At 39.3% G+C, this 16878-nt stretch overlaps 1 protein-coding gene across 13 annotated transcripts in view; it reads left to right on the top strand.

Moving 5' to 3' along the window:
* The window catches only part of INPP4B (inositol polyphosphate-4-phosphatase type II B), a 400661-nt gene that overhangs the window by 316326 nt on the left and 67457 nt on the right, over positions 1 to 16878 (top strand). For all 13 annotated transcript variants that reach the window (XM_064510757.1, XM_064510756.1, XM_064510754.1 and 10 more), the window contains 3 exons: positions 3265 to 3373; positions 10221 to 10398; positions 15370 to 15582. In XM_064510757.1, coding sequence (XP_064366827.1) covers positions 3265 to 3373; positions 10221 to 10398; positions 15370 to 15582 — 500 coding nt within the window. The remainder of the gene's footprint in view (positions 1 to 3264; positions 3374 to 10220; positions 10399 to 15369; positions 15583 to 16878) is intronic.

The following is a 16878-nucleotide window of genomic DNA, read 5'->3' as shown; positions in this document are numbered from 1 at the left end:
CTTTTTTGTTCAACATGTTCAATAATAGGTTTACTTTTACTGAACTTCGATTCAGGTTGTTATTGGGTACAGACATTGAATAGAAAATACCTGTGTGCTTAGACTTCCAGTAGAAACAGCTTTGAGAAAAATATTAATTTGCCATGTGATAACTGTGTATCTATCCATTTGATAGACACCACATCTCCTTTGGTCATCATACTACAGAATTTAAGTTTAGATGTTGTCATATTTTTGTTATACCCTTGCTTATGTATTACTCTTGCAAGGTCATTATGGGCAAAGAAGTGGGGAAACAGAAAATACTCAGGTGTGCTTGTTTTAAATAAAATCAGTATACTGAACAGACTTTCATTTCTCTTCTGTATGCGGTGTAAGACAGCGAGTGTCTCAGGTGAAGGCCAGCGGGAGCCTAGTACGCGAATTTAACAGTCAAGGTTTGTTGGTTCAAACCTTAGATTGAGCTCTGCTAGAGATAGGGATCCCTCAGCTCTTTAAATTGGTCCGATAAAGACTAGGTTCCTTGAACTTCTGCCATGCCCCTGTGGTGTGGTCACTGTGTTGCAAAAGCTCTGTGTTTTATTCAGGCAGGAGGGGTGAGGAGTTAGCTGATATTTCTGCGTGGCGGAGGAATTACTGTTGTTGGCACGCAGGTAACTGGTGTTAATCTTCCATTTGTATAACCAGGAGATGCGTGTATTTTTCCAAGTCACAATAATTATTATGAAACGGTGATTGATTTGAAGCCTAATTTCCTTACATTCTGATCTTCCTGCGTATAGTCTGTCTTCAAATTCTGAAGTGATTATTCGAGGCTGGTTATTTTAAGACCGTCTATTAATGAATAACTTTGGCAGATCACGCTGACAGTCTTCTGTAGCTGCTACCCCCCTCTGCTGCGCTCTGAGCTTTCCTGCGCTGCGGAGGGTTGTCAGCAGCTGCGGGGGCGCTTCTGAGGTACTGGAGCGTTTCTCCAGCCGCGCGCTCACGCTGGCGCTGCGCCTCCTCTGCTAGGAGCCGCGTCAGTTTGGAAGTGAAGCCCCTGGCGAGGCATTTCCTCCCCAGTCTTGCAACGCTTTCCAACGTAACGTGCTCTGGAAGGTGGGAGTGAGACTGCCACAGCTACATCACCAGCGTCGTAGGCGGTCTCTTCTTGCTCTTCTCCCTCTCCCTTGATCTCTTGAAGTGGTTTTGTTTGCCTGGTCTTAAAAACCAGACGCCTCCATTCCTAGAGGCTTGCAGGGAGCGATCACAGTGGTTTGTAAGGCTGGAGCACGTGGCAGTGACTGAAGAGCTTTCTGCCGAGGCTGGCGATGAGCAGCGCCAGCAGGCCTGCGAGCAGGAGCAGGGCTGGGGCTGGGGCGGCTGCGGTGGCCCCCCGGCAGTGGGACAGATGGGGATCGCAGGGGGCAGCTGCTGGCCCCACACTGGCTGGCAGCACCCACGGCGGCAGTGGGGGAAGGCGCTCAGCTGCTCGGGGGCCACTTGCCTCTCAAACAGCTGCTCCTGGGCTACGCCAAGACGTGGTGCCTGGCTGACCAAAAGCTTCCCGCGGGCAGTTAGTTATGAGCAGGTTCACCCTTGATTTTTGATATGGAGTCAGAAAAAGCCTGGGGGTTTAGTCTTTTAAATGTTTCCTGATGGTTTGTGAGTTAGCCATGAACAAATTCAGAAGTCATCTGGTTAGCTTGATGGTTTTCTCTCTTTCCTTGGTTTCAAGCCATTGCTGTTGAAAGCAGTAGAACTACTTACTGTCAAGTAACGGTGGAGCTCTGGTTGCCCCAGGTTGTGTATTACGGGTAAATCTCCATGAAGAGCCGGAAGAGTGGGTGGTTTAGGAACCCCTGAAGCTCACCTGAGGCTAACGGAAGTGTGTCACTTCTGTTTTTAAGTGGGAATTGAAGAGCCACCAATGCATTAGAGTTCAAATCAATTTGGGTGAATATGCTTTGAAATTCAGCTCCAGAAGTAAAGCACAGTTCATTAACTGTGAATCATTTGTACAGTGTTCTTGCTTCTAGGGATATTTATCATCAGAATGCAAGAAAAGTTCTATTTTAGGAGAGGATTAGATTTTAATTTACATGGAAAGCTTCCTTGATGAATACAATAGTTCACAAAGAAAGATCCTCTAATGGTTTCCCTCAGAAATACATTTAAAAAATGCCTCAATTTGACCTGTGTTTTCATACCTTCAGTGAGCTCAGGCATAATACAGGTACTGCTTAGTGCAAATGTAAATACCAAGGCTTGGAGGGAATAATGATAGCGGTTCTGGGTGTAATTAAATCTTTGTGCCTGCACTGAAAATGAATCACTGGCACAAAATGTGAGGCTCTTTCTGAAAAGGTGTTTCTTCTCCAGTTCTGTAAGCATATATCCGTAGAAAAGTTCATTATTCATGTCACAAGACATCAGGTACGTACAGAGCAACAAGAGCTTTGTGGCCTCAGCAGTGAAGATCTTTGAATAGCATAGTTTGTTTCCTGTTGTGTTTGCTTTTCAGCTGAAAACAACCGGCGTGCTCTTTCTTTATAAACATGTAGAACAGGTAAATGAATCTTAGTGAATAGACCTCTTCAATTTAGCATCAAAGAGGTAGGTAGTTCTGAAGGTGGAAACTAAACAAATTCAAACTGGGAATGAAACGCAGACCTTTGCTGGTAAGGCTGGCAATCTTTGGAGCAACTTCGGTGGGGGTTACAGTGAATTCACTGTCATCTGAAGTCTTTAAATCGAGATTAGATCTTGTCCTATTTTGCACACTCTTTCGAAAGAGAGCGAGAGTGATGCCTTCACTCAGCCAGAAATTACGAGTTTGATGCAGGAATCACTGGCTGAAATTCTGTAGCTTGTATTATTCAGACAGCCAGACTATTTCATCATAATGGTCTGTTTTGACCCTAAAATGCATGAATCTGTGCATTGCAATATGACTGCATATTAAATAATGGAAGAGGTAATAAAGTGAAATACACAGAGGACTAATTTACTCTGCTACTTTGTAAACTGCAGAGCTAGAATATTGTTCTACACTGTGGCAGATGATGTGGAGGTAGCAATAGATCAGGTAAGTATTAAGGTGTTCAGGTGACTGTGTGGAAAGATTGATTACCTCTTTTCCCCCTCCAGAGACAGCTTCTCAGTTATTCCTAGTAAAATAATACTCTTTTGCCCCATCTCCTGTACAGTGGATACCAGAGTTTTGCTGTGCCTTGGACGTAGGTGGATGCAAATCTCAGTGCTTGTCTGTTCCCCTTGCAGATGCTGTGTACGATGTCATCACCGTGGGAGCCCCGGCCGCGCACTGTCAGGGATTTAAGAATGGCGGTCTCCGGAAACTGCTGAGTAAATTTGAGGCAGAAAGGCGAAAGTAAGTATTTTTGGAAGTAACTAAGAAAATATAAGTAAAATTGCATTGATTGATGATTGTTACATGCTCACTGAGTAATAAAACAGTTTATCTTCCATCCATTCGACAATAAAAAAAATCTAGTAAGACAAGATAAGGATTAATTCAAAAAATAGTTCCTCCATCTTCCCTACTTTGCTAGGCTGCAAATTTGAAGGATTATGTATTTTTTTTTTTAATGGCAAGAGTTATTTTGGATGTGAACAAAATTGTGGTGTTTTCCTCCCATATTCTAGAGAGCCTGAGGAATACCTGTGTTTGAAAACATGCTGTTCAAAATGAGATTATCTCTTCCTCAATATTTGTGCTAAGTAGAAAGTATCTACAGACAATTTTTCAATAAACAGACAGTAGCTTGAGGTAGCATCTTCATTTCTGACAGCCCTGTGAAGTAGATAAGAAAATATTAATTTTCTTCAGAAAGTCAAAATAAGACGAAGAAAAGATAAAGGCCTTCACTAAGGTTTTGGTTCAGCGCTATACTCAAACAAATGCTCTACGTTAACTGGTAAACTTATGCTGAAGTGCTATTTGCATGTTTTGTTAACTAAGCGTTGGACATGCATATTTATTGCTGTGGCTGTTCAGACGTTTTCAGCAGCCAAAGCTGTCACTAACCACACCAGGAGCTGTGACTGCTCAACACTTGGACTAACTGTGCCAAACTCATGCAGTCAGTGGCAAAGCTTTTGGATGGGAATGCAGGAAGTACTCTGTGTATGATAGACTAACTTATGACTGCCACTAGAAAATGAGTTCTCTTATGTTAAATGCTCAAAGTTTCGTAGGCAGAATGTGATAAAGAATAAAATGGGAGATTATAAAAATCTAGTATTGACTTACAGGTTGAGCAGAAGTTGGCATTAACCCCTCAGTGACATAGCTTGCATTTTCTCAGATCATTTCTCAGTGGAAAAGGTATTCTTCATTGTTTGCTCATACCACTCTGAAGCCATGGAAATAAAAGGAAATGAAAATAGTTTATAACTGCTGAAAAAATGGTCACTAAGTCTATGAATTCCCACAAAGTAGAAAGGAAGGAACCTCTGAAATTCGCCTTTCGTCTATCTTAGTGGTCAGCTCAGAAGAAGCTCAACATACATTTTTGTTGTCTTTGCACCCATGCGAGTCCTTCCAGTGAAAGGTAGAAAGTAGATTCTGAATATCATCTCACTTATTTGAATATTCAAGAGTGGCAGTGCTTTAAGTAAATACTTGAAAGGACCACTCTCATTCTTACCACAGAGAAATTTCTTTCACTGCGGCAATGACAACTTTATTTTGTATGCACCTGTTTGTTTAAATGCCAAGGATGCTTTGAGGCCACTTAGCAATTCCAAGGGCAGCTTTTACAATTTAAATTTTCTGTTTTACAATGGGAGCAGCTTTTCTGAAGCTTTGGATGAAGGAAGAAGTGACACCTTGAGATATCAGTCAGAATATAAAGTGAACAGGGAAAAAAAATGCAGATTTAGCATCTGTTTCCTCTAGGCTAACTGATTTGAAAACCTAAAGAAAGATGTGGGAAGAGATTATTTTTTCAAGCCAATCTGGGAAGGTCCCGGTAGCTTTCAAGACATTGTTGTCAATGCATTGTTGTCAGTGCATATGACAATGTCTTGCATGCCGTTGAGCCTCAGGCTCATTATTAAAACAGTTTATTGAAATATTCACAGTGTCAGTGTATCAGAAAATATACTTTGCTTCAAATGGATGTCCTTAGTTTGCTCAAACCTGCACTTGTGGAATTAACAGATAGGAGGAAGGGTTAACTCGTAAGCATGGTTATACACCACTTTTCAAGAGCATAATTGCATTTGCAGTTGCCAAACAAAAACAGTGAAATGTGTGTTTCAAGAAAGTTTATTGAATGGAAGTGTGATTGATAATATATATATATCAGTTTGAAGATAAATCTGAAACATTTGCAATTGCATAGAATATATTTTTTGTGCAGAGGAAAGCAGGTACAATAATATTCATAAAAAAGCAGTATTTTTGCAGCTGCTCTTTCATTTGTTACCACCAAGCAAGCCATATTTATATATATATATGTGTGTGTGTGTGTGTGTGTATATACATACACACACAAGAATGAATATATATATATGGCAAACTTCTTAAAATAGGGTGCTGAATAAGAGAGAAAAAGTTTTTTAGTTGAGTCAAGACATTCCAAGTACTGGAATGTTATCTCAAGCCAGGTCCGTTGATTTATAGCCCATTCACAACCCATACAGTTCTTTATCTGCAACAAAGTTGTAGATAAAGGGCTTCACGGCTACAAACATAAGCCATGTGTTTGGTATGTGTGTCCCTTTAGTAGCAAACTTCGTAAGACCAGTAAGAACAATTACAAAGCTTTTTTTAGTCTGTTTTGGCATAATGGCAATTAAATTCAAATTGTTGAAGTGTGTTGATTATGGTATGGTAAATCATTGTAGAATATTATCTGTATGCTGTGCACATTTATTTTAGATATTTTCATGATGCTGCAGTGCTTTGTTCTTCCCCCGCCTTATTTCTAGCTAAAAGACAAAGTAAATCAGTTGTTCAGATTTGGTCTTCTGTTCACCTGCTAATATGGATTACTTCTCCTTCCAGCAAATGGAAGAACTTGTCTTCTCATCAGTCTAGATGGCACAACAAATTATTTTTGGAGCTCAGCTGTGTGGGAACGTTGAAGTCAGACATTCTCTAAGTTATCGTCATATAATGCCTCACTGCTTTAAATGTTCATAAATCACTTTCAAAAGATACACCAAGGACTTTTTCCTCTAATTTAAAACCTAATTTGATGATTTGTCCTTTAGCCAAAACATGTAGGCTTATGAAGACAAGATTTTTAATGCCCTGGTACTAACATCAATAAAAACAGGGGCATCCTAGGAGCTGCATTAGGTGCTGTGATTCACTGTGGGTTTTGTACACCATTTTTAACAAGCTCTTTAGAAATACTCTCACTTTAAACTTGCACAAGCTGAAAGCTGAAATTGTGCTGAAAAGAGGGGTATTTTTTAAGCTGTAGTTACTTGTTTTGTGTTTGAATTGTCTAAAAGGACCCTTTTGTGTTTGATGAGGCCTAGATCTTTGGTCAAGATGTGAGGGGTGTTCCTTCATTAATGTACTAATTACTGGAGATTTTATTAAAGCTGTGATCTTCAGGGTTCCTATTGCCTGACTTTCATAACCTTCAATCCATTTCCATTCTCTAAGGAACCTGAAACAGTACTGTTTCACGGAAAAGCCCAGACATGTTGAAATAATAGTGATTTGTGTTTGATTTAATTGTAGTGTTTATTTTCAAAGGGAAATTGCAGCCTGTCATGCCTAGCACTTTTCAGGGAGATGTTCTTCGCTTGCTTTCCCTGCTTTTGTATGTGTGCATGTATATATATATTTATATATATGTGTGTGTGTGAGAGAGAGAGAGAGAGATTAGACATCATGGAGATGAATGTTTTTGCACTGAGCATAAAATCAACGTATTAGGGCTGTTGGAAGCTGTATTGGGAAACTGCAGCAATTTGTGTACTATTCATTTGATATATAAAAATCTCATCACAGTATTCTTCCAGGCGCTGGGCTATTTGGCCAGGATTGCCTGAAGCACTTCCTTGAGCATGCATTAGAGAAAGGGGCTGAGGCTGGACAAGGAAGGGGCTTAGGGGGGCTTTGAGAGCGCAGTGGTGAGACAGGATCGTCCTTTGGAGAGCGAGAAGCCACCCTGTAGGGATTTGTGGAGACTCAGACTTCATAAACAGAGATAGATTAGACAGAACCGATAATATAACTTCTCTTTCTTCAATAGTCAATGTTATTCAAATTTCAAGGGAATCTTAAGATTATATAAAAATGCAGTGGAACTTCTGTGCCTTGCCCCCTTGGGCCAGTTTTCAAAATAGCAGCACTGATCTTAAGGTTCAGCTTTATTTCCTGATGCAGTGAATTGTCTCTGTTTATTGAAATCAGTTTAGTTTTGATCGTAACTTTTAACTTTGAACATTACATATGTGATGCTTAAATTACAAGTCATTGGGTTGGTAGCTTCAGTAATTTACGTAAGCGCAAGGTTATTTGTGGGGAGCTGTTCTTGCTGCGTGTTCTTGTGCTTTAACTGTGTTCTCGATTTTAATGTCCGCAGTTATTACTATGAAAAACACTAGGTCACATGTTCACTGGTGAAAGATTTTAACCCAGTCCCAGATGGTGACAATTTAACTCAGTCACACAAATGACTCAATTAACAGCAGGAGTGGAGTTACTCTGTGTGCCATTAAAAATTAGACACTTAGCATATTGCAGTATTTATTCCTATGCAAAAACTTTGTTAATTTAAAGTTAAAATTGCAGATGTAATCAATATAACCTTTATTCAAATTACATGACTGCCATTAAAGCAATTTTAGAACTGAAATGACCACTGCAGGTAATGTGTACGAAGTTAATGATGGTACCAGTATCTAGACTATATGCTCAGTGAAAAAATTTGAAACTCGACCCAGAAGACATAATTATAGACTCTTTGAAAAGATACATAACTAACAATATAGTTTACATATCAAGGGTAGATTTTCATAGCGCTGCTGATTTCACACATGGGACCTGCCCACGTTGCCTTTACTCTAGTGTAGAAGGTTCTCCTTATCTGTAATTCCCTTCATTTGGCTTATACATTAGGACACCTGTAAAAAAAAATTCCTCCATCCTTTTCATCAACATCTTCCTTTTAATTAATATTACTTATGTACTGTAGCTATATGTGGCAGCAATTTCTGAAAAATACTTGTTTATAAGGAAACTCATTTCAGTGAATTTGGAAGTATTAATGTCTTTTCATGAAAGGTAAGGCCACTGAAAATCCCAGACTAATCTGAGATGGAACAGTATAGAGAGACAACATTAGCAGAAACTTTAGATATCCCCAAGCATTTTATCTCTGAAAATGAATTACTCAATTTCTTTGGAATTATGCTTAAAAAAAAAAAAACAAACAAAAAAAACACCCTTTTAGTTGCCTTTAAATTTTGAAAGAAACTGAATATTTGGAGCTGTCTGTTTTCTTGAATTCAGGAAATGGTAAAATTAGCCAGAGAGTGAAGCCTGATAGAAGACTCCGCTCCCCCCACCCCCTAAACTTTTCACTCTGAAGAAAGTGTCGTTCTGTCTTCGTAACATCCTTTATTTAAAAGCTACAGTAGACTTTATTAAAATGAGTACTACCCACAGGGTTAGTATCTCTCTCTCTCTTTCTTTATAGCATTGTCTGTAGCTTTGCTGCTGCAATATTTGCTGGAGCTTAGAGCTGTGAGATAGGTGAAAAGATTTGGGAATTAAATGCTGAGGGAAATCCCGGAGAGGGGTATGTGTGCGGTGAGCTTGGCAGAGTGTTAGCCAAATTCAGCCTGCCAAAGTGCTGCTTGATAAAGGGAAGAAGGCTGCAAGAGAAATTAGAGGAGATCACTTGGAGCTGTGAAGTATCAAGACTTTTAAGAGTATGTCTTCACTACAGTTAATACAGGGCATTACTCAGACATCGTCCGTGCTCCATCTGCAGGGGCTACAGAAGCAACTGGGGAGTTTATAGGCTGCTATGTCACTGGTAATGTTCCAGGAGCTGGTTGCTTACAATAATTAAAAAATAAGAGTAATTACAAGATGCAGCTGACTCAGCATTTCATGTACAGCCTGTTGGGATTGCCTGGCATCTGCCTTTTTTTTTAATCCTGAGGTTCATTAGCTCCTTTCACACCTGTTCCTTGAGCTTTCCATCGAGTGGTTAGCAAAGTGAAGCTGAGTTAAAATCATGCTGCACCCCTGACCCAGAGTGCAGAGCCATAAAATAGTGAGAACCCAGGTCTAGTATGTTATCCTTTTTTTCCCCTGTGTTAACATTACAGTTTACAGTTGAAAACTGCAAAAGATTTGGGTTAGTTTCACTGAAGGAGTGAAGCAGGGCTTTATAAAGGGAAGGACTGTGTACAAGAGTTTTAAGTGGGAAGATGTATGTTGCAGGAAAGAACTAGTAAGTGGGCATGCTGTTTAAAGAAAAGGTATTTTGGAATAATGGAATAAAAGGAATCTCTTAACTAATAAACGTTGGAAAAGAAACAAGAGGGAGGTTTTCAAAAGGAGAAGCAGTCATGCAAATATAAGTGCAGTAGTGTTTGAACAGTTAAAAGTGAAGTAGTAAGTTTGCAGTATGTATTGGAGTGTTTTTAGTAGTAATTAACTTTTTATTTCCCTCCCACAAACCATTTCTGTGTCCTTTCTTGCAAATTAGATATGTGATTTTTTTTTGGAAATAACTGGTTATCATTGCTTCCTGGACAGGTCACTGATGCTGGTCAAAACATCTTACAGGCCATTGATCAGTTAATGATGAATGACCCATTTTGGAGCACTTCATAAGATGGTTGTTAGTGTGACAGCACAGTTCAGATGGAAGAATAGGGAGTTTTATGCTCTTTGTGATCATTATGTGACCTGGTTGAACCTTTGTTTTCTTCAGAATTACATTAAATAAAAAATTAAAACATTTTAAGATCAATCACGCAGTGCACTGAAAGAATAATTAAGTTGAACAGTGCTACTTGAAGTATTTATTAGTGGGCAGTCTACTGTCCTCTGATGTTCAAGCAGGGACTTGTTTTTACCCTAAGAGGAAGAAGCTCTTCAGTAATATCAGTAAAGTTTATGTATCTTGTCATTCTTGCAATATTAGTGGCAAAAATTTTTGTACATCAAGCATTGATATTAATAGCAGAAACCATCTTGATGTTATGCAACCATTTCTCTGTTATTACAGTACTGGATACCAGTGTATTTATTATTCACCTGAAAACACAGCCAAGGCAAAAGAAGTTCTCAGCAACATCAATCATCTACAACCTCTCATATCAAGCCATGCAGACCTGCTGCTTAATTCTGCAAGCCAGCGTTCTCCAGACAGCTTGAAGAACTCTTTAAAGATGCTTTCAGAAAAAGTAAGGTTCAAATCTTCACTGCAATGGGAAATGGAATAACCAATTCGCTAACTGCTGTCTTTTTCTGCATAAATTGACTTTCATAGCATCAGGAAATGTTAAATATGCTCTGTTAAAATAGGCTTCAAAATGTTGCCATTAGAAAAAGAATATGCTTTAGCATTTCTTTAGGCTTTCCATGTAGAAAATAATGACGTTTATAGGTCTAGGGGTGTCTTTATTTGAAAGTATAATTAATTCTTTCATGTGCCTTTGTCATCTTCTAATGGCCACATACTGGGGTTTATCAGAAATGGAGTATTAGAAATTCTGTGGGATGATAAACTATTATTTTATTTCTCTTTCTGTGATACTTCATACTACTTCAAACTGCTGCTTATAGGAAATAATTCAAGCCAGGCTTGTGTGTAAGGTTTAGAATAGTAGCATGACCAGAAATGGCAACGCAATCTGGAGGGGAAGCTTGAAAGTTGGAGCCAGGAGGTCTCAAATTTTAATCCTTCATCTATTAGTTTCCTCTGTAGCTGTAGGCACTTCCTTGTCTTAGTTTTCTTAGCTCTAAATTAAGGAAGATAGTATTTCCTACCTGTCTCACAGAGTGATTTTGGGGGAGTAGTTAAAGCCTGTGAAGTACTTTTAAGCATGTATTATCCTATGAAAATATTAAGCACTGTAACTATGACCAGAGGGTTTGAAAAAAGTTTCCCATTGCTTCATGTGCCATACCTTCTGTAATGTGATCTCAATATGACTTAATAACACTATCAATAATCATTTCAATATATCTTCAGCTATTGGGAAGTGGTAACCCCTGTGGTCTGCTGAGCAATACTGTCCCAGCAGAGTGTCAGATTGGAGCACTGAGCTCAGCTGCATGCTACGACGGGTTGCATTGGAGCTGTGGGGAGCCAAACGTTGCTCTCAGTTAAAGGTGTGTAAATCTACGGTAACTCCGAGAGCAGTCGAGTCGCTGTGACTCTCAGTGATATATAGGAAAGTAGAATTCGCATAGAAATAAAAGGGAGTTTTGTTTGGTTTTCTGGCAGTTGTAGCTCACCTTTTCATGTAGTGCTGGAGAAAGCCATTTTTTGCTGCCCGTAGGAAAAGTAGAGCTGCTTTGTTAAGTGTTTGTTCAAAGAAAATGTATGCGCAAGTAAAGCCAAACAAGCTTGCTCTGGATGGTCAAGACCCTGTTACTAAGGAGTCTGTGTTAGCGGTAGCCAGCTGCTCTGCCCGTCCCACCAGTGCCCGTCCGGGAGGAGGAGCACTGCGGCCAGCGGTGACGCTAACCCTGTTTGGACCATAGCCCATTGGAGAGTCTGACTGCAAAAAAGGCTGAGGAAAGACAACCTTAGGTGTTTGCAAAACTCACAAATACTTTAAATGTATAGGTGTGACTTAATTGTATGTTTCTGTTGACTTTCCACAGCCAGGATTGAACTGCTGGTTAGTACAGGAGCAGAGGTTCCCAGGAGCGCAAGCGGTGGTCTCACGCTGTGCAGTCCAGCAGGCAGCCCAGAGCTTTCATCCAGCCTCCCCTTTTGCTTGGAAGAGACGAGTCCAGCTGTGCAAACAGCAATAGCTGTGTGAGCGGCTGAATACCCGCTTCCCTGCTGACTGCTGCCTTTATGCCGGGGGGAGGAGGGTTACTGGGAAGGGGGTTCCTTGCTGAGGAAGGTGGTGTGGAGGGGCGGCTGCTTGTAAGAAAGGGAAGAGATCTGGGGAGGAAAGAAGAGATCAGGGAGCAGCTTCAGGGAAGAGGGGAATGAATGTCAAAAACCCCACATGATGCTGCAGCTAGATCCCTCAGGCTTAGCACAAAGCATCACTTCAGGACCCAAAAATAATCTGTTAGATCCCTCAGTGTTAACGCACAGCGTCAATACCCTCCAGTTAGCTGTCTGTCTATCCACTCTGATAGAGTATGGGAGAACCAGGACTAGCAGAGAGCTCCTGGTTGGATTTAAGATGTGTTGGCATATGCCTCTGGATGAAATTACATGATGCCTACCTGTATTCTTGAGGCATATCGGATGCTTCTGCTCTCCCACCTTTTGGGAACTTTTATACATAAAAAAGAATGTTCTATTACATTTTAACGTCATATCCATTTAGAAATTCAACAGCTATTTGAAGAAATTGGAATTAATGATTTGCCTGGTAGTTAAATTTCTCTAGTTGGTTAGGATATCATATTGTTTAGGCTTTTTATTTTAAGATGAGGTTGAGCCTGATATATATAGAATGGTTCTTTCTAAAAATATTAGGTAGTAGTAAGCATATCTGAGCTATAAGATGTGAATTACAATTAAGACAAATATTTTTGTTAGAAATGGAAGGACAGGCTGCATGCATTGAAAATGAAAATTAAATCAAATAATTCCACTGCTGCTTATTTTATCCTTTCATATTGGGCATGGTTTTACTTCTCCATATATGATTTTCAATTTAGTGTAGTGTTTTCCTCAGACTTTTATCAACAGTTTCTGTTAATTGATTAGAGAAGCCTTTAGCTGTCGACAAACATATCAGGATTTGCAGCTTGCAGAGGGCTTGATAAATTCGTTTTCCAGCTATGCCTATCTTTATTTGCAGAAATTTTCTTTAGTCAACTATCTAAAAGAATTTGCAAAGTTTGCATTTCTTTGTATATACTTGTTTTGTGATGTCAATACAATTTTATAAATGGTGATGTTCTGCAAATTTAGCTGTATTTAGCTGCAAGAAAAAGTAGTTAAAATGTAGTTTGTTGTTAAACCAATAGAATCCTTGAATGCAATTTAATTACAGAAGCACTTTAGTCCCAGGACTACCAAGGAGCAGTCCTGAAGGGCCACAAATAAGGAAGCTGTCTCTGTTAAAACACCCTTTTCCTTAGCCATTAAGTTAGTAAGGATGCGGCAGAATGGGTCTGATGCAGTTGCCAGAGAGATGAATATTGTTGCCAAGGCCAATCAGTAAAGAATCCCAAATCAGGTCTAAAAGAAGTCCTGAGTTTGATTTGAGGTCATACCTTAGATATCCTTAACATTCTTATTTTCAAGCCTTTGGGGCTTTATTTACTTTACTTTTATTTAGTTGCATTCCTTCAAGTTTTCAGGCTTTTTCTGTGCAACCATTCTGGATCAAAAATAGCTTTTTTCCTAAAAATCATGAAATTGGTGAAAAACAGAAACTTCTCATACAGGTGCTAGACCTCAGCAGCTGGAGCTTTAAGAAAGCTATCCATTATTTAGGCTATTATGGTCAGTAAGCTGTTGAGGGAGTGGAGGCAGGAAAGAAAACAAGTGCGGTAGGAGGAGAGAGATATATAAGCAGAGCAAGTACTAGCAAAGAAAGATGGGGTAAGAATAGAAGAAAGGAGTGCAGAAGCTGCGAGAAAGATTTGCAGGCAGATAGAAGCTGACACTTAAGAACTTGTATTTTTTTCTGCTGCTTCTCCTAATGGTTTTGCGTATGAAACATGGAAGGTCTGAATGAAGCTTAGCTGGGCAACCTTTATCTCTAGCACTTCCTAGTTTTGTGTGACTGCTCGTTTAGGCTGGTTGCTCCGAACTATGTGCTTTTCTGCATGTGTGCTTCATTAAGATGAGGCGCACATAGACGGCTCAGTTGGTATCTGAATCTGTGCATGACAATCCAGTGTGGTGTAAGTAACGGGGAAGGCAGTTAAATCCCACTGAGCACACCTGGCACAGTGGTGGCAGCACCAGTGCAAGTGTGGGGCAGCAATGCGTCATGAAAGGGCACTTCTTGAAGGAGGTAAGAGTTGGCCCAAATTAAAAGCAGCAGAGGAGACAATCCTACACTGGGATGAAGCTGATAAGAAACAGATCCCATTGCTGGTGGGGATGAAAATCTGTCTCATGCTTTGCTGCATGCCTTCATTGTACTTAGGATGAGTTAAAGTTGGAAAGCGAGCATTTCCTGTACTTACTGAAGCAAGTCTTGTTCTGAAGAGACACGATATGCTGTTAAAAGGGCGATCTGCAATCCTCTCTCTTAATATTTAACACCTGTTTATTATGGGGGCTGCAGAAGCCTTTTGCAAGGAGATGCACTGGAACTAGTGTAACGCTGCTTTATGTTAGCATCGTCTGCTTACAAGATATCACACTTGATATCAAAACTTGACTGTGGCTTGAGAATGACTTTGAAAATTAACAGTACAACAGTTTGTGCTGTTACATGGAGATGGTGTCTGGCAATGCGAATAACCATATGCAGAAAGCAGGGGCATTACTGTTTTTTCTTTTCTTGTCTGGGGAGGGGGAAGCAATGGGGAGAGGTTGAAGGTTTTTCACATCCAAGAAAGGTAAACTTCCAGGTGTCACGGCCCACAAGAACTTAGCAAAATGATACAGCAATTGTTGATTAAATAAGATCTTCAGAGAGCCTGGAAAAATTACTTCAAAGGTTTCTTTCCTTAAAATAAATAAAATGGAGCTGAAGTCAGACATCGTCACCTGCTTTGTTATCTAGGTGGATACCTACAGTTACCATAATTTGTCCCTGAAAACGCTGCTTTTACAGATACTTTAAACTCAGCCATGGAGTGCCCTATGTTTTTTATTTAAGGAAATACTAGATTTTGTTAATCATATTTTATCTGACACTCGTTAGAAAATTCTTGAGCAGTAGTCGGGTCCTCTTAAAACTGGTCCTCATAGAGACTTGTCTCTGCAGGCAAGATTTGGAACTAGAATGAATAAATCAGGATTGTGTAAACAGATGTCTTTATAACAGATATTGTGCTTTTGTGTCAATCCTTAGAACAGTGGGCTTGTAGAATACGATGATATCCCCCAAATCTTTGAATTGTTTCCCGTTGTTTGGAGGCTTGCTTTGCTTTCCACCTCCCAGGCTGACCTGGAACGGACGTCGTCTACCAAAGCATAATTCAGCATTGTCATTTCTACCTTGCCATATTGCGCTCTTTGTCCTAATCTCCTGTTCATTTGCTTTTTCTAGACAGAGTTATTTGTGCACGCATTTAAGGATCAGCTGGTGAGAAGTGCCCTTTTAGCACTATACACAGCCCGGCCTGGCTGTGTCCTCAAGAAACCAGTCACGCCCAGAAACAGTGTGGAAGAAGGGGGTGATTCACAGCATCAGGATCATCCTTCTCAGATTAAACGACAGGACTCTATACCTCATCATTCTGAGTACGACGAGGAAGAGTGGGTAAGTTGTCGGAAAACTCCTGGGGTTTCAGTCACAAAACCTACAGCTTAGCATAAAAAAATACAAGCCCTAGTGTCTTTGTCACATTTTACTGGGGGAAAAAAAAGGAGTTTGAAAACTTGAAATAATATTTTTAAGGTCATATTTTTTGAGTTACTGAAATTTCAAGAATAAAAAAAACCTTTAAAACCAAGTTAAAAGAATTTTCCCAAGTACAATGTACTTCTGTGCAACTGCACCATTGTGAGTATAATGACGAGGATGATGAATATCTTGTCCAGACAGGAAAATAGTCTTTCTTTACTCTTACTTGAGTTCTTTTTGCTAGTTAAGCATATTTAAGGAGACTGGAAAGACATAGGGTAAAATGAGGAAATATTCTTATGTTTTTGCCAGGACTGAACATAAGTAGTTTAAACACGCATGAATTCTGTCTCGGCAAAGCAGAGTTGTTTTCCCTTAAACTCTGTTCTTAGAGAGTATCAGAGATTGTGCAAAAAATCAAACATGGTTTTTAGTTTTTAACATTCTTAGCGTATCTTTCAAAGATTTGTATGATTTATATGGCTGAGATTTTTGTGAATTAATTATTTTAGTGGATGTTTGTGATAGAGCTGCTTCCTTATTGTATACATCCTGAACTCTTGATATATTTTTATTCAGTTCAGGTTCATACGCTCAGTTCATCACTGTATTCTCATAAATCTAAAGGATGCCAGCATATTAATCTTTGTTATAAATAATTAATTACTTTGTGTAAGCTATAGTATCTTACACCTGAACTGTAATTTTTATCTGTACTGCAAATAAGGGAAGAGGAATATATTTCATCTAGAGAAAAGACAATTGTTTCCAACCCCATGCATTAAGAAGTCATGAGATTTAAACAATAAATAAGTATTTTTTTTATTTGTCTTCTGGCTTTAGAGCCTTGAATTCACTTTTTCATGTTTTCTCTACAACCTCAGGGGCTAGAATAGTTGTTCTTTACTTGAAATGAAAGCCAAAATGTTTGTTTCCAGCTGTTGAAACTTTCAGTAAAATAAATATCGCAATAGATTTGATACAGGGATGAGATTTTACAGCACTAGAAAAATGAATATTTCTGGGCAAATTTTATTTTAATTTACTCCTCCCAGCTTTGAAGAAGCTCTATTTCATTAATGGTTATTTATTTATTTATTTATAAGCTGGACTCTGAAGCCCTGGCAGATGTTTGCCCCCTTATCTACTAAAGCATGTAAACATGTTTAAAGTGTATCTGTTTTTTTTCCTTTATCTGTCTTTTTGACTTAG

This window comes from Dromaius novaehollandiae, chromosome 4, assembly GCF_036370855.1.
Source record: "Dromaius novaehollandiae isolate bDroNov1 chromosome 4, bDroNov1.hap1, whole genome shotgun sequence".
Taxonomy (NCBI): Eukaryota; Metazoa; Chordata; class Aves; order Casuariiformes; family Dromaiidae; genus Dromaius; species Dromaius novaehollandiae.
Note: the sequence above shows the minus strand (reverse complement) of the source record. Positions and strands in the feature narration are given on the sequence as shown.